This window comes from Ovis canadensis, chromosome 21 (assembly GCF_042477335.2).
Source record: "Ovis canadensis isolate MfBH-ARS-UI-01 breed Bighorn chromosome 21, ARS-UI_OviCan_v2, whole genome shotgun sequence".
Lineage (NCBI taxonomy): Eukaryota > Metazoa > Chordata > Mammalia > Artiodactyla > Bovidae > Ovis > Ovis canadensis.
In genome coordinates this window covers 58,010,511-58,036,633 of record NC_091265.1, presented here as the reverse complement: position 1 = coordinate 58,036,633, position 26,123 = coordinate 58,010,511, and the positions used below count along the sequence as shown (strand labels likewise).

General features: G+C 38.0%; 1 protein-coding gene across 1 annotated transcript; it reads right to left on the bottom strand.

The window, feature by feature from the left end:
• Positions 1–32: 32 nt before the first annotated feature.
• LOC138426972 (organic anion transporter 7) lies at positions 33–25,107 on the bottom strand. The gene is made up of 10 exons (XM_069566034.1): positions 24,296–25,107; positions 23,507–23,610; positions 14,152–14,306; positions 13,880–14,048; positions 12,474–12,597; positions 4,953–5,068; positions 4,074–4,288; positions 2,479–2,587; positions 1,596–1,799; positions 33–698 (listed from the first exon to the last, which is right to left on the bottom strand). Exons 1-10 carry the CDS (start codon positions 24,695–24,697, stop codon positions 638–640), a joined length of 1,659 nt encoding a protein of 552 aa, XP_069422135.1. The 5' UTR covers positions 24,698–25,107; the 3' UTR covers positions 33–637.
• Between the last annotated feature and the right edge of the window lie 1,016 nt (positions 25,108–26,123).

Here is a 26,123-nt window from a genome sequence, read left to right as displayed (position 1 = left end):
GTTCCATTCATCATTTTAAACATGTGGAGTACTTTTTCAAATTATTAGTCATTTATTTCCAAAGTTAATGATACTTATTACATAATCATTTATTTCCATCAGTGATTTATGCTGTCCCAGTTTCCAAATTTCAAGTGTTCTACATGCCACAAGCCTATTCTGGATGTCTTTTGAGTTACAAATGCATCTGCATTTCATTTCAGCATGTACTGCCTCAAATACTTGCACCACCTCCCCTCCATTAACTTCATTTTTTGAATCTTGCCTATTATTAACCTGTAGATAAATTTGTAACTATTTTTCAAGTTGTTCCCCTAATAATTATTCCATCAATGACTGTGCCATTAATTGGAACAGAATCAATGGTTTTTAATGCTGTTTTGTCTCTCTATCCAGAAACATACATGTTTTATGATTCCTTTAAAAGCATCATGACTTTCCTTAAACTTCATATTATGATCAGTCATAGGTATTTTGTATGTAGTTATTTAGAACTGCAATTATAAATGAGGTCCATTTTCCTATTACATCTTTTTATTTATTTGTTTTCCAAACGTTACCAATATTTGGGAATGACCCCAATTTTTCTTTTTTATCTTGCTCTTTGATTAGCAGATAGTGCTTGGAATGGAATTCCTTAAAATTGTGTCACTTTCATGAAAGTACCGTCCGGCTTTGCTTTTCTTGAGTCTTTTCTCCTAGAGCAAATACAATGAAAACAACAAAAGAACAAGATTAAAAAACATGGAAAAGGCACCTATGCCTTAAATTCTTTAGAGAAAATGGATTGTGTTGGTCTGTGAGTATTGATAAAAACACTGACACCTGTCCTGAGGATCTGAGTAAGTTTTGTGAAGAAAAAAGCCATGCTCCCAGGACAGGATCTGGGAAGGCAGCTTTGATATTAGAAACCAAGGTGATGGCTAACTGGGTCTTTGGAAGAGGCAAAGGAAGTATACAGAAGTTTCAAAATCCTTTCAAATTCTTGATCTTTTAAAAATACCAGTAATTACCATCCTTCTCATCTCTTTTTCAACACTTTCATTCCTAATGAAAATCAGATGGTCTGAATCTCACAGGCAGCACAACATGACTCCTTCTCCTAAGATATATTGTCATCTTAGATAGAGGAGGGGCTCCTGCCCTCTCCTTGGTCTCCCTCAGGGACCTGCTTCAGTGATCAGGGCAGGTCACAGACCTACAGACACCAGTAATCTCAGAGAGCTTACTGCCCTCACTGGGCTGAGGGCTGCCCGGGCCTGAGGGGCGAGAATCTGATGTTTAAATCTGTGCATGTTTTTAAAACACCTTCAGGGATTGTTTATGTTACAGTAGGGCACCTAATTTTGACTTCTTCATCACTAAACCTACTGGTGCCTACTGGTGCTGGTCTGGGTGATCCAGGGAGTCTTGGGGGAGTCTGAGGTCACTGTGGGGAGGGATGAGGCTGTAGCTAAAGTGAAGGCACTGACCACTTAGAGACATCTAGATATAAGCCTTCCCCTGGTGACAATGACCTTGTATGATGTCTTGGCCTTCTTAGCACAGACCTGTATCACATAGAAACTCTAAGGGACAACCAGGGGTTTACTCACTCCTTTTCCACATCCTGAATGGAGTCAGGTAGAGGCTTATTCTTGGTTTCAGGTAGAAGTGGGACAACAAGGCCACCAAGGATGCAGCAGACTCCGTAGATGATCCAAGGCAGGTGGGAGGAATACACTGTTAAGATCATCAAGAGGGGAGCCAGGGCTGCCCCAATATTAGAAGCAATTCCCAAGAATCCTGAAGCTGTTACCCTTGGAGTGAAAACAACAATACAAAAATAATCTGGTATAAATCCATACATGTAATATGAGATTTATTATTTTGCTTTGATTATGAGAGACCACATGGGGTTCCTAGGTGGAATTAGAGGTAAAGAACCTGCCAGTGTAAGGGACTCAGGTTCAATTCCTGAGTTGGGAAGATCCCCTGGAAGAGGGCATGGCAACTCATCAGTATTCTTCCTTGGAGAATCCTTTAGACAGAGCAGCCTGGTGGACTACAGTCCATAGGGTCACAAAGAGTCAGGCATGACTGAAGCAACTTAGCATGCGTACAGGCATGGGAGACATCACAGCAGCCTTTAGATACATGAAGACTAATGATGTACTTTTACATTTAAAATATACTCTTATTTGCTCACAAATTTTTTCAAGTGCATGTGTTTTTTAAAAAGTCTTTGTTATTTAAAAATGTTCTTTCCCACAGCACCTTAATGGCTCAGCAGATTATGGGAGATGATACATTAAAGGGCTTAACATGCCTAACAAAATTGAGAATTTGATTAAAATTTTGGCTCTAATTTTTATTATTAATACTACTACAATCAATGCTTTTGATAATGATTCAGATAAGTTTTCTTCCTTCTATAAGTCTTAATTAGCTGGGAAAGGTCTGTTTTGACTCTGCTAGAGCTTCCATGAGCTTGTGTACCTGAGAACGGTGGGGATTAGTTCATTTCCATGGACAAAAGAACACATGAGCGTCATAGAAGAAACCGCTATTCCCAAAGTTGACACAGCCATACGCAGGGTCTGCATTTCTGGAGGAGAAGATGAGTGAGACTCAGGAAATCTGAGCTGAAGAAATCAACATCTCCCAAATTATAAGTGAAAAAGACCTAGTTGGAAACATTTGCATGTGTTAAATACACAGTGGGCTTCCCTGGTGGCTCAGACGGTAAAGCGTCTGCCTGCAAAGCGGGAGACCCGGGTTCGATTCCTGGGTTGGGAAGGTCCCCTGGAGAAGGAAATGGCAATCCACTCCAGCACTCTTGTCTGGAAAATACATAGTAGAGAAAATGCATGGAGTGGAGAATGTGCAGAGATTAATAGCTGAGGAATGTGACTTATCTGTATATTACAGCCTAAATGAGAATTTAAAAACCTGAGTATTTGAATCAACTGTATCTGCATACCAGAGATTTTAGAAGTTTCCTAAAGATAGAGGGGGTAACAAAATCCCAGCAAGGGTTTGCTTTCATTTATTCTGGCCAGTGTCTCCTCTGTCTTTCATGTATAACATAGGACTATCATATGAGCAATTATTGACAGATGTTAAGACTCATCAATATCCTTTAAAACTCATGTGTTTACACAGTATTGCCATAGGGCTAGTAATGCAGTAGAGAATCATTAAAGAATGGGGCTCATGTTAACGGATAAGCTGGAAAATAGCTTGATCTAGAATAATATTTTAAGATTTAAGAATAAGGACCTGTTTTAGGGGGAAAATAGACTTTGGAAACCTCTGAAAAGATGTTTCAGACAGTCAGTTTTCTATCCCATTAAAAAAAAAATCATGAAAGTGTTACAACATTGGAGTGGGCTCTGTTGAAAGGCAGCAAATTTCCATTGATGCTGATATTCAAGATGGGATCCTGTATAAATGCCAGTACACTGGAAGTTACCTGAAGCATGGTGACCATCTGGCTTCCCCTATTCATTGCATATGGTCATTCAATTTAGTAACATGGATTTTAAGAGAGGCTCTTAACAGCTTAATGAATTTTCCCCTATTCTACACATCTACTATGCTTGAAGGGAAGGGATTAAAAATACCTTGGAGTCAAGATGACAACCTAGAACCAGGTTGAAGTTATGGTGACCTAATTCAGGACACATGAGTGGATACATAGAGTCAGGTAGTAAAGTGTCAGTGACACTGTCATAATAGGAAAGAGACCAAACAGAGAAAGTGGCAGTATTGTGTCCTCACATGAGATACAATTTGATATATGACATAATATTACCATTTACAGTTACAAGTGTGATTGGCCAAAGGGTACGTAATCAATTGCTGTCCCAGGTACCAATTACCAAACACATGTCAGATATGATGAAGACAACTAGTTGTCTGAACTGTCTGAACTATTTTGCAGCCACTTAATGGCAGAATCTATCCTAAATCCTCAGACTGGTTTTGGAGAATCCTTAGAACCTAGCCTTCACTTCCTACTGGCTTCAGATTCTGTCTTCAAATACCTGGGGTAAGACATTTTCTTATTTCAACCTGTGCTCTTTTCTCACCTTGAGGCACAAATGTGATGGCCAGAATGGAGATTCCAAGAAGAAACAGGAAGAGTGTCTGGCTTACTTGACGGCCCAGGTGATTCAGTGCCAAAAAAGCAACATAATTGGCTGGGAGGTTGACTGCGCCAAAAAGAACTTGAAACAGGAAAACATTGTTTCCCATATACTGGAGGTGGAGAATCAGACCAAAAAATGACATGAAGTTTGCAAATCTGTGGTGAACAAAGATGAACGACATTTACCATAAGGTTTAGAGCCTTTGTCTTACAAATGATGATCATATTTATTAACCAAGCAGCCAGTAGTTGGTTCTAAAGTATAAAAACATGATAGGTTTTATGAAATATTTCCTCATACAGTGATGATTTTAAAATTATAAGATAGTTATATATTTGGAGCTCCTAATTATTGTTAAGTTTTGGAGGAGGATTTGGAGTATTCTTGTGGAGGACACATGATGGAACCTTCCAGGGATTTAGAGTTTTTCTGTATCTTTATCTGGGTGATGGTTGCATATTTACATATGGAAATATTCATCAGGCTATGTATTCTTCTTCATTTTATGGTTTGTAATTTTACCTTAATTAAAATGAAAACAAACAAGTGAAGAGAGTTAAAGCCAACACTGTATCATGAGAACATCGGAAGTTCTTAGCCTCAGTTTCCAGTGATGAACTTGGTAGGGTGATATGATAAACAGAACTCTAGCTCTGGGTCAGTCTTTTCATAACCCTTTGACTATTCAACACGACAGTTATCATTATGGCTTTTTCTCTGTTTTATCTCAGATCTGTTCCCACCATGTTGCTCTTATAATAAGGAATAGATTCATGTCTCCACTATTTTAACATCTCTCATGCACTGTGTGAAGCCCACCTCACAAAGGACAGGAGACAGATCCTTTTACGCAGGTTGGGTGTGCGGAACAAGTCAAACACAGAAGTCTTGATCTGTGCTGCCTCCAGCTCCTCCTGCATGGCAGATCTCAGGACCTTCAACAACAACAAACTGTTCAGTTGTCACACAGTGGTAGGCATTGTGAGGCCCCCAACAGAGGACAAGATAGACAACTTCCCTTTCTGTCTACTGGAAAATATAGTCATTGAAAATGCAATGATGGGTGTAAAAGTGATATGAATAGGGAATTGCTGAGTTAAAAGGAACTGAAGGAAATTATGTAGCAAAAAAATACTTAAACACAGGATTTGAGAGGGCTGCAGGGTATTAGAAAGGGATTATATGTCAGATATGCAGATAAGAAAGGGAATCAAATCAGGCTTTCTTGGATAATTGTCCAAAGCTCTATTTGTGCCAGATGGGCATGAAAGACCTGGAACTAAGCTTGGCTATCAGCTGGCTGTCCCTTGCAGAAAAACTGTTTATCTCAGGGAAATAACATTTCCTGAGATTCTTTGTTTTGGTTCTTTGTTCAGTCACTTTTTGGGGAATTCTTGGCATGTTGTGCGTCCATGAATGAGATGCCTAGAGTTAAATCTGAGGATGAAATCAGGAGAGATCTTGGAGTAGGACGATTTATATTCAGAACTGGTTATAATATGGAGTTACTTAATAGTCCTGCAATATGCTAGGTATATACCTTTAGAAATGTAATTAAATATTTATAAAACTCAGTTCACATCAACAGCTCAATGAACATGAATTTGAGAAACTCCAAGAGATAGTGGAGGACAGAGAAGCTTGGAGTGCCACAGTACATGGAGTTACAAAGACTTGGACACGACTTAGTGACCGAACAGCAACAACAACAACAAAAAGAAAGAGTAGAGGAATCAGAGTAGGAGCAGAGAAGGTGGAGAAAAATCATAGCATTTCTCTCACAAGGATTTCCAGGGCCATACATGAGGCTATAAATGTGAATATGGAATTGTATCCAATTTATCTCAGATACCTATTTATCAGTTATTCAAACAATAGAGTCTTAATTCTTATCCCACCTCTACAAAGGAAAAAATACCATAAAGTCAATTGGAATAATTTCATGAGGAATTCAGGGAAGTGAAAAGCCACCTTAACTGAGAACCTACAAACGCAATAACATCCTTTCAGTTATAACCTGAGTAGTGAAAATATTGGACTTAGGCTTTTAGAAGAGAGGAGCAGGATTGCATCATGGATGATAATGTAAGTTTAGTTCAGTTCAGTCACTCAGTCGTGCCTGACTCTTTGCAACTGCATGGACTGCAGCAGGCTAGGCTTCCCTGTCCATTACCAACTCCTGGAGCTTGCTCAAACTCATGTCCGTTGAGTTGATGATGCCATCCAACCATCTTATCCTCTGTCATCCTTTTCTCCTCCTGCTTTTAATCTTTCCCAGGACCAGGGTCTTTTCCAATGGGTCAGTTCTTTGCATCAGGTGGCCAAAATATTGGAGCCTCAGTTTCAGCATGTCCTTCCAATGAATATTCAGGACTGATTTCCTTTAGGATGGACTGGTTGGATATCCTTGCAGTCCAAGGGACTCACAAGAGTCTTCTCCAACACCCAGTTCAAAAGCATCAATTCTTTGGCACTCAGCTCCCTTTATAGTCCAAATTTCACATCCATACATGACTGCTGGAAAAACTGTAACTTTGACTAGATGGACCTTTGTTGGCAAAGTGATGTCTCTGCTTTTTAATATGCTATCTAGGTTGGTCATAACTTTCCTTCCAAGGAGTAAGCATCTTTTAGTTTCATGGCTGCAGTCACCATTTGCAGCGATTTTGGAGCCCCCCAAAATAAAGTCTGACACTTTACAGATTTCTCAGGAGGCAGGTGAGGTGGTTTGGTATTCCCATCTCTTTCAGAATTTTCCATAGTTTGTTGTGATCCACACAGTCAAAGGCTTTGGCATAGTCAATAAAGCAGAAGTAGATGTTTTTCTGGAACTCTCTTGCTTTTTCAATGATCCAGCAGATGTTGGAAATTCAGTCTCTGGCCTTTTCTAAATATTCATACCACTCATAACACTATCCTGGATTAAAATGCATGAAACAGCCCCTGTTTGAACCCTTACCCAGTTGTGTCCTGGAATCAGTGTGAAAATTCATAAAAGCCCTTTGCCAAATTTTTAGATGGTTTGTTAAGCAGTTACCATCCTGTTGGTGGCTTGAAACTGACTATGGTGGTAATATTCACATCACAGCAATTGATCAGCATCACAAATCTGACACCTATGGCTTTTTTTCTTCCTGTAACTAAAGTGTTAAACATTTCCCAGCACACCCTGGCTTGATCCCCGCTATAAGTTCTCTGCTGTCTGTAAGAGAATCACTTCAGGTTTGCTGTTGTTCAGTCACTCAGTTGTGTCGTACTCCCTGTGACTCCACGGACTGCAGCACTCCAGGTTTCCCTGTCCTTTGCCATTTCCCAGAGCTGCTCAAACTCATGTCCATTGAGTCAGTGATGCCAGCCAACAATTTCATCCTCTGTCATCCCCTTCTCCTCCTGCCTTCAATCTTGCCCAGCATCAGAGTCTTTTCTAATGAGTCAGCTCTTTGCATCAGATGGCCAAAGTAGTGGAGTTTCAGCTTCAGCATCAGTCCTTCCAATGAGTATTCAGGATTGATTTTCTTTAGGGTTGCCTGGTTTGATCTCCTTGCTGTCCAAGGGACTCTCAAGAGTCTTCTCCAACACCACAGTTCAAAAACATCAACTGGGTAATGGTGTATGATCTTTTTAATTGTTGAATTTGATTTTCTAACATCTTGTTGATGGTTTTTTCAACTATACTCTTCAGGAATGTTGGCCTATTTTTTTTCGTTTCTTTTCTCATGGTATCTTTGTTTCATTTTGGTGTCAGAATCATATTGGCCTGACAAAATGCATATAGAAGGTTTTTCCATTTCTTTATTTAAATTTTTAAATTTATTTATTTTAATTGGAGGTTAATTACTTTACAATATTGTATTGGTTTTGCCATACACCAACATGAACCCACCACAAGTATACAGAATAGACTTTAAATGAATGGATGAAAACAGACATTCCATAAAAATGATAACCAAAACAGAGCAGGGATAGTAACCTTGTATGGATAAAATAGACTTTAATTGAAAACTGTCACAGGAGTCCAAGAAGGTAATTTATAATGGCAAAAGGATCAATCTGACACAAGTATATGACATATAACCTACAAAGACTGAATTGAGAAGAACTAGAAAGCCTCAATAGATGAATACCTAATAAACAGCATGAGGCAGTAATTAAAAATCCCAGAAATAAAAGCCTAAAATTATATAGCATTACAGGTGAGTTCTACCAAACATTTAAAGAATTAATATGAATCTTCTCAAACTCTTCCAAAAAATAGAAGATAGAAATTCTTCTAAATTAATTTTGTCAGGCCACTATGATCCTAACAGCAAAGTGAGACAAAGAAACCATAAGGAAAGAAAAGAAAAAAAAAAATACAGGCCAACATTCCTGAAGAATATGGTCGAAAAAATAAGCAACGAGATGTTAGCAAACCAAATTCAACAGCATATTGAAAAGATCATACACCATTACCCAGTGGGCTTTATTCCTGGGATGCAAGGATGGTTCAGTACAAGCAAATAAATGTGATACACCAAAGTAGCAGAATGAAGGCTAAAGATCATATGATTCTCACAACAAACGCTGAAAATGCATTTGACAAAATTCAAGACACTTCCATGGCAAAAATTCTCAGCAAGTTAAGTACTGAAGGAACTCCCATTAAAGGCCATGTATGAAAAGCCCACAGCTAACATCATACTCTGTGGTGAAAAGCTGAAAAGATTTCCCCTAAGATCTGGAACTAGACAAGGATCGCACTTCAGTTCAACATAGAATTGGAAGTCCTGGCCAGAACAATTAGGTAAGAAAAAAATAAGGCATCCAAATCAGAAAGAAAGAAGTAAAATGATCTTTTTTTTAGACAACATGATCTTATTTGTAGAAAAACCTAAACACATATCCAAAAAGTTGTTAAAAGTGAATTCAGTTAATTTGCAAGATAAAAAATTAACATATGAAATCAGTTGTATTTCTATACACCAGCCACAAGCTATCTAAAAATAACATTAAGAAGACAGTCTTATTTGCAATATCATCAAAAACAATAAAGCATTTAGGAATAAACTTAACCAAGGAGGTGAAAGACTTGCATATTGAAAACATTGAAGAAAGAATTTAAGGCAAATACTAGAAACTTAAAAGACTCCAAGCTCATGGATTAAACAAATAAGTATTGTTAAGATGTCCATACAACACAAAGCAATATGCAGATTCAATAAATCCCTGTCAAAATCCCATTGACATTCTCTACAGAAATAGAAAAAAAACCCTAAAATTCACATGGAAATACAGAAGACCCCCTGACAGTCAAAGCATTTTTGAACAGGAACAAAGCTGGAAGCATCACATATTCTTGTTTCAAAATATATGACAAAGCCACAGTAATCAAGAGCATGATACTGGCATAAAGACATATAGACCAATAGAACAGAGTAGAGAGCCCAGCAATAGACTCATGTATATACAGACAATTGATTTCTGACAATTGTGCCAAGAATTCACAATGGGGACAAGATTGTTTTTAATAAATGGTGTTTATTAAAATTGGATATCTACATGCAAAAAGTGAAGTTGGAAACTTACCTTATACTATGCGCCTGTGGGTGACTCATGTCAATGTAAGGCAAAACCACCACAATATTGTATAGAAATTATCCTCCAATTAAAATAAAGTAAGTTAAGAAAAATAAAAAATCAACTTAAATAGATTAAAGACTAAAAACCTAAATTGTAAAATTGCTAAAGAAAATATAGGAGAGAAGCTTGTTGATATTGGTCTTGGCAATGATTTTTTGGTTCTGACACCAGAAGAACAGGTAATAAGGAAAAATATACAAATGGTACTATGTCAAACTGAAAAGCTTTTAAAAAGTTAGGAAATAATCGACAAAATGAAAAAGCACCTGCAGACTAGAAGCAAATATTTGCAAGCCATGTGTCTTATAGAGGGTTAATATCCAGAATCTATAGGAAACTCCTACAACTCAGTAGTGAAAAACCCAAATAACTCAATTAAAACCTAGTTTTAATTGAGTCAGTCAAAGCTATGGTTTTTCCAGTAGTCATGTACAGATGTGAGAGTTGCATTATAAAGAAGGCTGAACAATTAATAACTGATGCTTCAGAAGATGCTGGAGATGACTCTTGATGAGTCCCTTGGACAGTAAGGAGATCAAACTAGTCAATCCTAAAGGAAATCAACCCTAAATTTTCATTGGAAGGACTGATACTGAAGCTCCAATACTTTGGCCACCTGATGTGAAGAGCTGACTCATTGGAAAAGACCCTGATGCTGGAAAAGATTGAAGGCAGGAGGACAAGGGTATGGCAGAGGATGAGATGGTTGGATGGCATTGCTAACTCAATGGACATGAGTTTGAGCAAACTCCAGGAGATAGTGAAGGACAGGGGAGCCTGGTATGCTGCAGTCAATGGGCTTGAAAAGAGTTGGACATGACTTCATAACTGAGCGGCAACAAAAAATGGGCATACAAACTGAATAGACATTTCTGCAAAGACCACATACAAATGGCCAACAGGTACATAAAAAAATGCTTGACATCACTAATTGTTAGGGGAAGGCAAATCAAAATTATGAGTTACCACTGCACACCAGTTAGAATGGCTATTATAAAAAAAAGTAATAAGTATTGGTGAAGATGTGGAGAACAGGGTATCCTTGTACACTGTTGCTGGGAATGCGAAATGCTGTGACCACTATGGAAACAGTATGGAGGTTCCTCAAAAAATTGAGACTGGAACTAGTATATTATCCTGTAATCCTTCTTTTGGATATACATTCAGAGGAATTGAAATCAGGATCTTGAAGAGATATCTGCCCTCATATATTCATTGGATCATTATTCCCAATAGCTAAGATATGGAAACAAATGTCCATCCATGGATGAATAGAAAAGGAAAGTGCCATCTATATATATGAAAAATGGTATATTATTCAGCGATAAAAGTAAAGAAATTTTGCCATTTGTCACAGTGTGATTAACCTAGAGGATATTATGCTACAAAAAATAAGCCATGTGCAAAAAAACAAATACTACAGGATATCACTTATACAAGTAATCTAAAATAATTAAACTCAAAGAAACAGAGAGTTTCTGAAAAGTGCTTGCCAGGTTTTGAGGGTTGTGAGAAATGGGGCAATATTTATCATAGAGTACAAAGCTTAAGTTGAGCAAGATAAATCAATCCTAAAGAACTCTACTCTATAGCATTGTGTCTAGGCTTATAATACTGTACTGTGCACTCAAAATTTGCTGTGATGGGAGGTCTTATATTGTGTTATCACAAAAAATAATAAATAAAGAAGGATGGAGAAAGTTTTAGGAGGTAATGGATATGTTTATTGTATCAACTGTCGTGATGATGTTCAGATGTATACTAACTTGCAAATCCATCAAGTTGTACATTAAATAGGTACAGCTCTTTGTATGTTAAAACCTCAATAAAGTGGCTTCAAAAAATTGATCAGATGTGCCAATGAGTAAATTTGCAGAAATGTTTTATTGTTCTTGTTTGACTGTCTAGCCCCTAACCTTCTCTTTTTCCTATTAACAAGGGCAGATGATTTCTCCTTGTCTCTATTAGCATTCTTTCCATTCTTGTATCATTGCAAACAAACAAAGTTAATAACGGGCTTCCCTCATAGCTCAGTTGGTAAAGAATCCACCTGCAATGTGGGAGGCCCTGGTTCAATTCCTGGGTTGGGAAGATTCACTGGGGAAGGGATAGACTACCCACTCCAGTATTCTTGGGCTTCCCTGGTGGCTCAGCTGGTAAAGAATCCGCCTGCAGTGTGGAAGATCTGGCTTCAATCCCTGGGTTGGGAAGATCCCCTGGAGAAAGGAAAGACTATCCACTCCAGAATTCTGGCCTGAAGAATTCCAGGGACTGTATAGTCCATGGGGTCTCAAAGAGTCGGACACGACTGCTTTTCACTTTCACATGCGCTTTTCTGCATGGTCACTAAGCTGCCCTTCTTGCCTTACCATCTCGACAAAAGAGCCATTGGAATGTTAACTGGAAAGAAATGGATTCGGTTTTTTTGTTTTGTTTTGTTTTGTTTTTACTTTCTCTAACACAAAGGGCGGCGAATACACAGTCTACAATCATACATATGAAGTGCTTTCTGCCTTTGTTGAGTGAAATATCTGCATTCAGTCCCTTCAGCATCATCATGCTCTCTCTTAATAGTCACTCAAACAATGTGGGCAGCTATTGAAGACCAGGACAATAAGCTAAGTAGACCCCAATCACACCTGTGTTCCCGCCCTTTATTCACTTGGACACCGACTAGAGTGTATGTCAGGTCACGTCATCCCAATCCCCTCTCCTGTTCACCTCCATAGTTAGGGATTCTCCAGCATTCTTCCTTCCATTCCTGTGTGCAGCTTTTTTAAGCTCCTTTAAGCCCTCCTCAGGTCTGTTGGTGATAATCAGCCACCGAGCAGACTCTGCCAGCCACCTGATCAAAGAAGAGAACAGGGCTGTAACCAACTCTCATTTCCTCATTTTTTCACATACCTTTTTTTCCTGAAATACCTCTTCCCTCCCATCTAATACCTATCTCTTGTTTTGTTACACCAGAAAATATAATGCATATTCTCTCGTACCATAACTAGGAGCTTTCCTGATAGTTAAGTCGATAAAGAACCCACCTGCAATGCAGGACAGCCTGGTTTGATTCCTGGGTTGGGAAGATCCTCTGGATAGCCTACCCACTCCAGTATTCTTGGGCTTCCCTTGAGGTTCAGCTGGTAAAGAATCCACCTGCAATTCGGGAGACCTGGGTTCGATCCCTGGGTTGGGAAGATTCCCTGGAGAAGGGAAAGGCTATCCACTCCAGTATCCTGGCTTGGAGAATTCCATGGACTGTATAGTCCATGGAGTCGCAAAGAGTCAGACATGACTGAGCGACTTTCACTTTCACCATAATTAGGAAACGGTGAAGATGTCAGAGACCTTTACTGCCAGAATATAGACTTGGAGTCATAGTGTTCCCTTCCTATTATTCAGAGGGATAGTATCAGTTTTAGCAAATAAAATAGTGTGATTAGTTAAATTTGAATTTAGATTAACAGTGAATATGAGTAAACCTTGAGTACCACTACATCCCATGCAGTATTTTGTACATATACTAACAAGTATTTGCTGTTTATTTGAAATTTTACTTTAACGAGACACTATATTTTTATCAGGTTAGTAAATAAAAATACAGAAAAGTAGTGAAAGTGTTAGATTTTAGTCGTGCCCAACTCTTTTCGACCTTTGGACGGTAGCCCTCCAGGCTCCTCTGTCCATGAAATTCTCCAGGCAAAAACACTGGAGTGGGTAGCCATTCCCTTCTACAGGGGATATTCCTGTTCTAGGGATCAAACCCGGGTCTCTTGCATTGCAGGCAGATTATTTACCATCTGAGCCACCAGGGAATCCCAAATAAAAATGCAGAACTCTCAAGTAAGTAGAAATTTCATGTAAACAATGAGTGATTTTTAGTATAACTAGGCTCCGTTCAATATTTGGGGTTATTATATAAAAATTTCATGTTTTATCTAAAATTCACATTTACCTGAACATCCTTGGTATTATCTTGTAACACTAACTGTTCTACTTCTTTAATTGTACACAGGGCACAGATTAGTTAAGCATGTGTTCAAATATTGACTAAGACCAGTCAGAATTCTTGCATCCTAACTCCCGGTACCTTGGATCTAGGATCTTCTCAGATAAAGAAAGAAATTTTGTACCTTGAGGAGAGAAAGAAGACAAATAATGGTACAGAAAACACCAGCTGAAGGGTGCGCCAGTCTCTAATGGCAAAAGCGAGTCCTCCCAGGATGATCTTGCCCAAGCAAGCAGCACAGATGGACAGGGTCATTCCCATGACTTGGAATCGGGGCACTGTCCATTCTACAACTGAAAGAAAACACAAACAGGATCTTGACTTCAGACAAAGTTAGAATTTAAAAAATAAAATTTAAGGCTTGGAAAATGTCAAAGACCCAAAGTTTTGACTTACTAAGAACAGTACAATTTGTCAGGATGCTCATGGTAGAAAACCCAGCCAAGAAGCGTAGTGAGCAGTAAATGAGGTAGGTGGGAGCAAAGGCTGCACTGGTGTCAGCAATGGCAAGCTGGAGCAAACAGCATCTGAAAATTAACCTCCTCCCAAACCTGAGAAATGGAAACAGGTTAGATACAGTAGTAGTAACAACAGTATAGTAGAAATGAAAAGAAAAAAAAAGAATACACACTTTGAAATTTAGGGGATGTTTTCTAATTTTCTAATTTTTATTTTTTATTTTATTTCATTTTATTTAAATTTTATTTTTACTTTATTTTACTTCACAATACTGTATTGGTTTTGCCATACATTGACATGAATCCACCACGGGTGTATACGAGCTCCCAATCCTGAATCCCCCTCCCACCTCCCACCCCATATCATCTCTCTGGATCATCACCATGCACCAGCCCCAAACATCCTGTATCCTGTATCGAACATAGACTGGCACTTCGCTTCTTACATGATAGTATACATGTTTCAATGCCATTCTCCAAAATCATCCCACCCTCTCCCTCTCCCTCAGAGTCCAAAAGTCCGTTCTATACATCTGTGTCTCTTTTGCTGTCTCGCATACAGGGTCATCATTACCTTATTTCTAAATTCTGTATATATGTGTCAGTATACTGTATTGGTGTTTTTCTTTCTGGCTTACTTCACTCTGTATAATCGGCTCGAGTTTCATCCATCTCATTAAAACTGATTCAAATGTATTCTTTTTAGTGGCTGAGTAATGCTCCATTGTGTATATGTACCACAGCTTTCTTATCCATTCATCTGCTGATGGACATCTAGGTTGTTTCCATGTCCTGGCTATTATAAACAGTGCTGCGATGAACATTGGGGTACATGTGTCTCTTTCAATTCTGGTTTCCTCGATTTTCTGTTTTTCTTCCCTCTACCTTGTTTTTTTTTTTAAATTAAATTTATTTATTTCAATTGGAAGCTAATTACTTTACAATATTGTGATGGTTTTTGCCATACATTAACATGAATCAGCCATGGATGTACATGTGTCTCACCATCCTGAACCCCCCTCCCCCCTCCCTCCTCACCCCATCTCTCTGGGTTGTCCCAGAGCACCAGCTTTGAGTGCCCTGCTTCATGCATCAAACGCGCACTGGTCATCTATTTTACATATGGTAATGTACATGTTTCAATGCTATTCTCTCAAATCATCCCACCCTTGCCTTCTCCCACAGAGTCCAAAAGTCTGCTCTTTACATCTGTGTCTCTTTTGCAGTCTTGTATACAAGGGTTGTCATTACCATCTTTCTAAATTCCGTATATATGTGTTAATATACCGTGTTGATGTTTCTCTTTCTGGCTTACTTCACTCTGTATGATAGGCTCCAGTTTCATCCATCTCAATAGAACTGACTCAAATGTGTTCTTTTTTATAGCTGAGCATTATTCCACTGAGTATATGTACCACAACTTCCTTATCCATTCATCTGCAGATGGACATCTAGGTTGCTTCCATGTCCTAGCTTTGTAAACAGTGCTGCAATGAAATTTTGTTGTGATATAATTGAAATACAGCACTGGACAAGTTTAAGGTATACAGGATAATGATTTGCCTTGTCATGAAATGATTATCACAATAAATTTAGTGAACATTCATCATCCCATATAGATGCAAATTTAAAGGAAGGGGAAATTTTTTTCTGTGTGACGAGAACTCAAGATTTATTATCTTAACAGCTTTCATATATAAAAACACAGCCATGTTAATTATATTCATCATGTTATATACATTGCATCCCTAGTACTTATAACCGAAAGTTTCTACCTTTTGACTGCTTTCATCCAATTTCCCCACTTCTCATGTCTGCCTCTGGTAACAAAGCTTCCTGTGAGTTTGTTTGCTTTTGGAGTCTAACTGACCTACAATACTAGGTTAGTTCCTATTACACAACATAGTGATTCAGTATTTCTATACATATCAAAATGGCCACCATGGTAAGTCTAGTTTGTCACCATACAAAGATATTACATAGTTAATGACTATACTCCCCACACTGTACATTTCATACCCTTGACTCATTTATTGCACACCTGGAAGTTTAAACCTCTTAGTCTCCCTCATCTATCTTTTCCCCCACATCCCTGTCCCTCTAGAACCACCTGTTTTTTCTCTTTATCCGTAACTGTTTCTGTTTTGTTCATCGTTTTCTTTTTATATTGCACATATTGGTGAAGTTGGCATTTGTCTTTCTCCGTCTGAATTGTTTCACTCAGCATAATACCCACTAGGTGCATCCATGTTGTCACAAATGGCAAGATATCATTCTTTTCCATGGCTGAGAAATATTCCATTTTAGGGCTTCCCAGGTGGCACAGTGGTAAAGAACCTGCCTGCCAATGCGGGAGCTGCAAGAGATGTGGGTTTGATCCCTGGGTTGGGAAGATCTCCTGGAGCAGGAAATGGTAACCCATTTCAGTATTATCACCTGGAAAATTCCATGGACAGAGGCCTGGAGAGCTACAGTCCATGGGTTTGCAAAGAGTCAGACATGTTTTCTCAATACTGGTTCCTGAGGAGGGCCATCTTTTTCTATTGTATATTCTTTAATTGCCCATATACATGTGATGAGTTTGTTTCTGGGCTTTCTATTGGGTTCCATTGATCTGTGCGTCTGGTTTTGAGCTCGTATAAAACCTTGATTACTGTATCTTTGTAGTGTAGCTTGAAACCAGAAAGCATGATACTCTAGCTTTGCTCTTCTTTCTCAGGATTGCTTTGGCTATTGAGGGGTCTTTCATGCTTCCATATAAGTTTTAGAATTATTTATTCTATTTCTGTAAGAAATAACTTTGGTAATTTGATAAGGAGTGCATTGATTTTGGGCATCACCTTGGGCAGTATGTTCATTTTAGCAATATTTATTATCTAATCCTTGAGGACAGTTTATCTTTCCTCTTTTGTTGTTGTCTTCCATTTCTTTCATCAATGACTAATAGTTTTCCAAGTACAGATATTGTACCCCTTCATTTGGGCTTATTCCTAGGATTTTTATTCTTTTTGATGCAACTATAAATGGGACTGCTTTCTTAATTTTTCTCTCTGATTGTTAGTGTATACATTGTTAGCATATAGAAATATAACAGGTTTCTGTAAATTAATTTTATATCCTGTTGCTGCTGCTGCTGCTAAGTTGCTTCAGTCATCTCTGACTTTGTGCAACCCCATAGATGGTAGCGCACCAGGCTCTGCCATCCCTGGGATTCTCCAAGCAAGAACACTGGAGTGGGTTGCCATTTCCTTCTCCAATGCATGAAAGGGAAAAGTGAAAGTGAAGTCACTCAGTTGTGTCTGACTCTTCGCGACCCCATGGACTGCAGCCTACCAGGCTCCTCCGTCCATGGGATTTTCCAGGCAAGAGTACTGGAGTGGGTTGCTGTTGCCTTCTCCTTATATCCTGCAACTTTGCCAAATTCATTGATGGGTTCTAGTAGCTTTTTGGTAGCATCTTTAGGATCTTCTGTGTATGGTGTCATGTTATTTAAAAACAGTGACAATTTTACTTCTTCCTTTACAGTTTGGATTCCTTTTCTTTCTTTCTTTATTTGATTGTTGTGGCTAGGACTTCCGGTACTATGTAAATAAAAGTGAATAAAAGAGGTGAGAGAAGGTGTCCTTGTCTTGATCCTGATATTACTGGAAATGCTATCGATTTTTCACCATTGAGTATGATTTTAGTTAACTGTGGGCTTGTCACATATGACCTTTATCGTGTTGAGATATGTAACTTCTTTGTTGAGACCTTTTATCATAAATAAATGTTGAATTTTTCAAGGTTTTTCTGCATCTATCAAGATGATCATATGGTTTTTATTCTTCAGTTTATTAATGTGTTTTATTACATTGATTGATTTGCAGATACTGAACCACTGTTGCATCCCTACCCTGGGATAAATTCCACTTAATCATGGTATATGATCCTTTTAATGTATTATTGATTTTTTGTTCTGATATTTATTATTTTTTTCTTTCTGCTAACTTGGGGTTTTGTTTGTTCTTCTTTTTAGTTCCTTGAGGTGTAAGGTTTGGTTATTATTTGAGATTTTTCTTGTTTTCTGAAGTAGACTTGTATAAATTTCCTCTTGGTACTACTGTTGCTGATTCCCATAGATTTTGGATTGCTGTGTTTTCAGTTTTACTTGTTTCTAGGTGTTTTTTTATTTTTTCCTTCTTTGATATACTCAGTGAACCATTAGTTGTTTAGTAGCCTTTGTTTTGGAGAAGGCAATGGCACCCCACTCCAGTACTCTTGCCTGGAGAATCCCATGGACGGAGAAGCCTGGTAGGTTGCAGACCATGGGGTCGCGAACAGTCGGAAACGACTGAGCGACTTCACTTTCACTTTTTACTTTCCTGCATTGGAGAAGGAAACAGCAACCCACTCCAGTGAGAATCCCCGGGACAGAGGAGCCTGGTGGGCTGCCGTCTATGGGGTCGCACAGAGTTGGACACGACTGAAACGACTTAGCAGCAGCAGCAGCAGCAGCCTTTGTTTAACCTCCATATCCTTGTGTTTTTGGCAGCTTTTTTCTTGTAGTGGATTTCCACTCTCATAGTACTGTGGTCAAAAAAGATGCCTGATAGGATTTCAATTTTCTTAAGTTTACTAAGACTGGTTTTGTGACCTCTCATATGACATCCTGGAGAATGTTACATGTGTACTGGAAAAGAATGTATATTCTTTTTTTTGATGAGCTAATCTATATATACATATGTATATATATATGTGTGTGTGTGTATATATATATATATATATATATATATATATATATATATATATATATATAAAGACCATCTGGTTTAATGTGCCATTTAATGCCATTATTGATTTTCTGTCTGGATGATCTCTCCATTGGTATAATCAAGGTGCCGAAGTCCCCTATTATTGTGTCATGTCCGTTTCTCCCTTTATGTCTGTTAATATTTGCTTTACGTATTTAGGTGCTCCTAATTTGGTGTTTTTTAAAAAACTTAATTTTTAGAGCAGTTTTAGGTTGACTGCAACAATGAAAGGAAGATACAGAGATTTCTCAATATACCCTGCCCCTACTCATGCAGTGTCCCTACCTGCTTGCACCAATAGACACATTTGATGCAACTAATGAACCTACAATGATATGTCATTATTTTCCAAGGTTCATTAGGAATACATTAGGATACACTCTTGCTATTGTACATTCTATGGGTTTTGACAAATGTGTAATGACATGTGCCCACTGTTACAGTGTCATAAAGAGTAGTTTCACTGCCCTAAAATACCTCTGTATTCTGCCTATTCTTTTATTTTCCTCCTGTGTGTGCTGTGTGCTTAGTTGCTCAGTCATGTCTGACTCTTTGCGACCCCATGGACTGTAGCCTGTCAGGCTCCTCTGTTCATGGGGATTCTCCAGGCAAGAATACTGGAGTGGGTTGCCATGCCTTCCTCAGGTGGATCTTCCCAATGCAGGGATAGAACTGAGGTCTCCCACGTTGCAGGAGGATTCTACCATTTGAGCCACCAGGGAAGCGCTGTTTTCCTCCTATCTATCACTTATCATTTTACTGTTTCTGTAGTTTTATCTTTTCCAGAATGTAGTTGGACTCATACAGTATGTACACTTTCCCGATTAGCTTCTTTCACTTTGCAGTATATATCTAAAGTTCTTCCATATCTTTTCATGGCTTGATAGTTCATTTCCTTTTAGCATTGAATAAGATCCTATGGCTTGATGTACCACAATTTATTTATGTATGCATTTGCTAAAATAAATGCATTTATTCATGCATTCACCTTCTAAGTTTTAGCTTAGGAGATATGAATAAGGCTGCTATGAACATCCTTGGGTAGGCTTTGTGTGGACATAACTTTTCAGCTCCTTGGTAATTACCAAGGAGTATGATTCCTAGATTATTTGGCAAGAATGTGCTCAATTTTGTAAGAAACTGTTAATATGTCTTCAAAAGCGGCTATATCATTTTACATTCCCATCAGCTATGAATAAGAGAGAGTTCCTGCTGCTCTACATCTTTGCATTTGATGTTATCTATCTATCTATCTATCATCTATCTATCTATCTATATTTGTCATTCTAATAGGTATGTAGTAGTATATCATTGTTTTAGTTTGTATTTCCCTAAAGATATATGTTGTGGAGCATCTTTTCATATGTTTATTTGCCATCTGTACAACTTCTTTGGAGATGTCTTTCAAATTTTCTGACTATATTTTAACTAGAATGTTCATTTTTCTTTAAGAGTTCTTTGTATGCATATGCCTATGGCTGATTGATGTTGATATATGGCAGAAATCAACACAATGTTGTAAAGCAATTATCCTCCAATTAAAAATAGATAAATAAATTTCAAAAAGAGTTCTTTGTGTATTTTGGTTAATTATTCTTTTTCAGGTATCTTTTGCAAGTATATTTTCCCAGATTGTGGTTTGTCTTCTCATTCTTTTGGTTATATTTCTTTTTGTGCTGTGTGTGCTAAGTCACTCAGTCGTGTCTGACTCTTTGCAATCCCATGGGCTGTAGCCCTCCAGGTTCCTCTGTCCATGGGGATTCTCTAGGCAAGAATACTGGAGTGGGTTGCCATGCCCTTCTCTAGGGGATCTTCCCAATCCAGGGATTGAACTCAGGTCTCCCACACTGCAGGTGGTTCTTTACCATCTGAGCCACTAGGGAAGCCTCATATTTCTTTTTAGTTGTAGTATAATACATAAAATATGATTGGCTATTTTAACCACTTTTGATTATATTGGTCACTCACTGGTATTACATTCATGATGTTAGGCAACCATCATCACTATCTACTGCCAAAACTTTTCAAAATCCTCTGTAGAAACTTTGTACCCATTAAGCAATAACTCCTCATTCCTTTTTCTCCCCAGCTTCTGGTATCTCTAATTTGCATTTCCCTTCACTAATTTTCCTAGTCTGTATATTTTATGTAAGTGGGATCATAAATATTTGTTATATTTTGTCTGTCATTTTACTTTACATGTTTTCATGGTCCTACAAGTTTTAGCATGATATACAGAACTTTATTTCTTTTTATGGCTGTACATATCACATTTTACCCATTTATCTGTTGATGGATATGTGTAGTTTTCACCTTTTGGCTATTGTGAATAATGTTGCAATGACATCGTTTTATAAGCTATTTGTTTGAGTCCCTGTTTTCAACTCATCTGATTTTATACCTAGCAATGAAATTGTTAGGTCATATGGTTTCTCTAAATTTAATTTTTTGAAGACTCCAAAAGTATTTGTCATAGTGGTGGTACCAATTTACCTCCCCATCAACAATGTACAAGATTCCAGTTTTACTACATCCTTGTGAAAGCATATTATTTTCCTTTTTTTTTTTCTGGATTATAGCAATCCTAGTACGTGTGAAGTGGCATTTTATTGTGGTTTGACTTACATTTTTAAAATGACATCATGTTGAGCATCTTTTTATATGCTTATGCTCCATATATATAACTGTATAAAGGAAATGTATATTCAAGTCTTTTGCTCATTTAAAAATTGAGTTCTTTGTCTTTTTATTTTTATTTTTACTTTATTTTACTTTACAATACTGTATTGGTTTTGCCATACATTGACATGAATCCTGTAAGAGTTTTTATATAGTCTGGATATTAAACCTTATTCCATCGGTCTATTCACCTATCTTTATTCTCTATATATGATTTACAAATATTTTCTCCCATTAAACACGTTATCTTTTCACTTTATGGATAATACCCTTTGATGTGCTGAAGTTTTTAATTTTGATGAAGGCCCACTTATTTATATCTTCTTTTATTACTCACACTTTTGATGTTATATCTAAGAATCCATTGTCAAACCCAAAGTCAAGAAGATTTACCCCTGTTTTCTCCTAAGAGTTTTACGGTTTTAGGTCTCTTATTAAAGTTGCGAATCCATTTTGTGTTACTATTTGCTATGGTTTTAGGTTTACTTGCACCTTTTGCGTGTGTTTGTCTAATTGGCACTGTTCCATTTGCTAAACGGCATATTTTACCCATTAAACAGGCTTCGAAACTTTTTTCAAAAATCAGTCAGCATAGATATATTGTTTAATTTTTATTTCTGCAAGGTAAACAGTTCTGTGTAACTGAGCTGTTAGAAATGAACACTCTGACTCTGAACACTTTTATATAGTATGTATAATCTAACAGTTCTGCATTACTGAATGGATCAATGGAATAATGCTTCATATCCAGACTTCCCTTGTGGCTCAGCTGGTAATGAATCTGCCTGCAATGTGGGAGACCTGGGTTCAATCCCTGGGTTGGGAAGATCCCCTGGAGAAAGGAAAGTCTACCCATTCCAGTATTCTGGCCCGGAGAATTCCATGGATTACACAGTCCATGGGGTCGCAAAGAGTCAGACACGACTGAGCGACTTTCACTTTCACTTTCCTATGTATTACAGAACTGTTAGAAATGAACACTGTGACTCTGAACACTTTTATAAGGTACCTTTTTAAATAATCTTACCTTTTATAAGATCATACACTCAGAATTCATGATTTTCAGCTGAGATAATAGATGACATAATGCTAGTAGATGGTAAGGAGCACCTTAATTCCCCATGCCCTTTAGAGAAGACAGACTTGGGTGGTTGGTGGAATTGGCTGGGTTGTCTAATTCAGAAGTGCACTGTCAGGTACAGGATACTTCCATTTCTAAGACCACAAATTGTGACAGAAGTTGTCATTAGATTAATTCCCCTACATGGTTGAAAATATTATGTTTATTGTAGTGTTTTAGAAAAATAAAAATCAAGGCCACTGAAATACTTTTTTTATATACCACCAAGATACAATGCTATGTATAACACAGGTTTCATAGGAATGTCTACCAGCATATTTGAGAAATAAGGACATGATAACCATACTCTAAAAATCCACAAGCATTCAGATAAGAGAGGTCAGGAGGGACTGAACACAGGTTGAATCTCATGACGTGAAACATCTTCCTCTCTGTTCCCATAGGAACCTCTTTTTTTATCTTTATAAGCTATTATGTGGCACCTGTGCTCCAAACCTTATCCTAAAACTGCTCCCATGTCTGATGGAGATGTTGTTTCTGTATTCCATACACAGCGCTCACAGCTGATAAAATAGCACTCACCACACTGACAGTAATTCTCCATGTGTTTTTGTTTCTAGATCCCTGGGGACTAAGGAAGCCCCAGGACAGTGTAATTTGCAATAAATATTTCTTAATGGAAGAATATTTATGGGTTCTTGAAAATACCTGAGTAAAGAGAACTGTGATTCAGAGACACTCACCTGTCTGATAAATGGCCATATACGAAGCTTCCCACCAGCATTCCAGCCATGAATAAGAATTTGGCCATTGATTTTAGTGACTGAGATTCACATACCAGGTCCCACTGGATGAGAAAGAAAGCAGCAAAGGAGAGCTCCATGATTTATAACCTCTCAGTAGAAACCTGATTGAAGCAGTTTAAACAATTTGCATGGTTGTTTATTTTATTCCCTTTTCCCTCTCCAGCTTCCTTTATTACATTAGGTGATTTTTACTATTCAGGTCTCAGCTTAAATATAACTTCTTTAAGGAAGCCTTCTCTAAACCTGTTAGATTTAACAACGCCTTGTTTTGTTCCATATTAAGTGGTCCTCAATCTTGGCCATAGCGTGCAATATTTGAAGGCCTTACAAAGTTTCCTGATGCTAGAATTTTATCACAGATCTTCTTATATGGCTGCTTTGGGATACAGTGCTTGGAGGTTTGCATCAATATCTCTGATATCTCTAATTTACAAGCAAGGCTGAACATTAATGATCTTTTAAACACATCACATAAATTACTTTCTTAATCTTAGGTCTTCCCAAGGATAAAAGCCATATAATAGCAAGGTCACATCTGTTTCTGAGTTCATTAAATTTATTAAATATATAGGTGTTTGGCATTCAATAAAGAAGTAATTAATATTTGCTGAAAGATTGAAGAATGAGCACCTAATAGTGACTAAAAAGGTTAGAAACTTATTTGTTACTCAGTTACCCTTAAAGACTCAGACCATGTACTCACAAGATGTAAATGAGGCCTCTTACCTTAGTCACAATAGTGGAGGTGAAGATGCTTTGGTCATACACCCAGCCGTCCACACAGGACTCTGTGTCCAGGTCAGTTATGTTGGGGAAGGTCCCGTTCAGGTTAAGGAGCTGCCACTGGGGGCGGCTGAAGCGACGACACTTCTCTGGCCTCAGGTTTGAGTCCAGTGGGATGGAGATTCTCAGGAGGGCATCAGGGCTGAGGGTCCGAGTGTCATTAGCAGAGTCAGTGTTATTGTCGAGAATGTGGACCCAACAGTGATGACCAGGGACGGCTGCAGTGAAGTTCTCCAATAGAATATGAGGGTAGGTGATGAGGCTAGAGATACAAAGGAAAAGCATCTGAAGGATCTGGAATCTCCCCAGGCCTCCAACTTGATCCAGGAGGTCCTGAAAGGCCATCGAGGCTGAGCAGTGATCCCCAAGTGGAAGCAAAATGACTATTTAGAGGAGTTCAAAGAGAGGAAAACTTTCACTATGTCACACACTAAGTGTGTATTGATCCTGATCTCAATGTTAGCTCAGTGGGTCCTGGGTCACCTCCACAGCAAGGGCATGGAAGCCAGTTCTCCAGCTTGTTTCGGGATCAGGTTGGTAACTGTTTTCTTTAAAGTCACAGAGAAATACTTTGCTGAGATGCTTCCAGTAATTGACAAAACTGTTTAAAGGTCTACTCTGTGAAAATTCTTTTTGTCAGCAGTGCCCCAAAGTGGCATTGGACTTTGAGCGCCACATCTGTAAATAAAATAAAATAAACCTGCAGCATGGTTTGCAGTCTGTTCCAGAACATGTCATTTGCCAGACTAGAAAGTGAAATGTTATTTTACTGTAAAAATTACTGAAAGTAGGTGTTTTGCTTGTTTAGTATTGAATTTTCATTTAAAAAAGTTAATGAATAGTCCTGAGTTAATTTATAGCAAGTGAAATATGGTACAATATTTTTCTTTTGGTAAATGATATTATTCTGCTTCAAGTCAAATCAAACCTCGAATTCCTGTTGAAAATAAAGTACTCGAAATGGGGTCAGGACAGGTAATGATGGAGGACAGAGGGATAAGCCAGTGGTTAGTGCGTTTACCACTTTATTTATTACAGGCTTATTGATTCACTCAGATAACATTTGTGAGGATGTTTTGTGTTCTAGAAATATGGCAGTGTGTAAGATAAGGTCTTCAACTGTAAGACTGTGGTGAGTAAGAGAGAGGTACTTCCATCATTTATTGTTATTTGATTTTGATGATGGCCATTTTGACCAGAGCGAGGTGATACCTCATTGCAAGTTCTGATTTGCATTTGTCTGATAATTAGTGATGTTTAGCATCTTCATGAGCTGTTAATCCATCTGTATGTCTTCTTTAGAGAAATGTCTGTTTAGGTCTTCTGTTCATTGTTTCCTTTGTTTTTATTTTTTGAAATTGAGCTTCGTGAGCTGTATTGTATAGTTGGAAGTAAATTCCTTGTCAGTTGCTTCATTTGCAAATATTTTCTTCCATTCTGTGGGTTGTCTTTTGATTTTGTTTATGGCTTCCTTTGCGTGCAAACGCTTTTGTTTTTTATTTATTTATTTATTTATTTATTTATTTTAGTTTTTTATTTTTTAAATTTAAAAATCTTTAATTCTTACATGTGTTCCCAAACATGAACCCCCCTCCCACCTCCCTCCCCATAACATCTCTCTGGGTCATCCCCATGCACCAGCCCCAAGCATGCTGTATCCTGTGTCAGACCTAGACTGGCGATTCAATTCTTACATGATAGTATACATGTTAGAATGCCATTCTCCCAAATCATCCCACCCTCTTGGAAAAAAGACACAGATGTGTATAAC

Excerpts from the sequence above, each read along its gene's own strand:
- LOC138426972 (XM_069566034.1), bottom strand. The coding sequence starts at position 24,697 with ATGGCCTTTCAGGACCTCCTGGATCAAGTTGGAGGCCTGGGGAGATTC. Across the intron at positions 14,049-14,151 it reads GACAAATTGTACTGTTCTTA|TTGTAGAATGGACAGTGCCC; the intron begins GTAAGTCAAAAC and ends GTTTTCTTTCAG. Across the intron at positions 1,800-2,478 it reads CTAATCCCCACCGTTCTCAG|GGTAACAGCTTCAGGATTCT; the intron begins GTACACAAGCTC and ends TTTCACTCCAAG.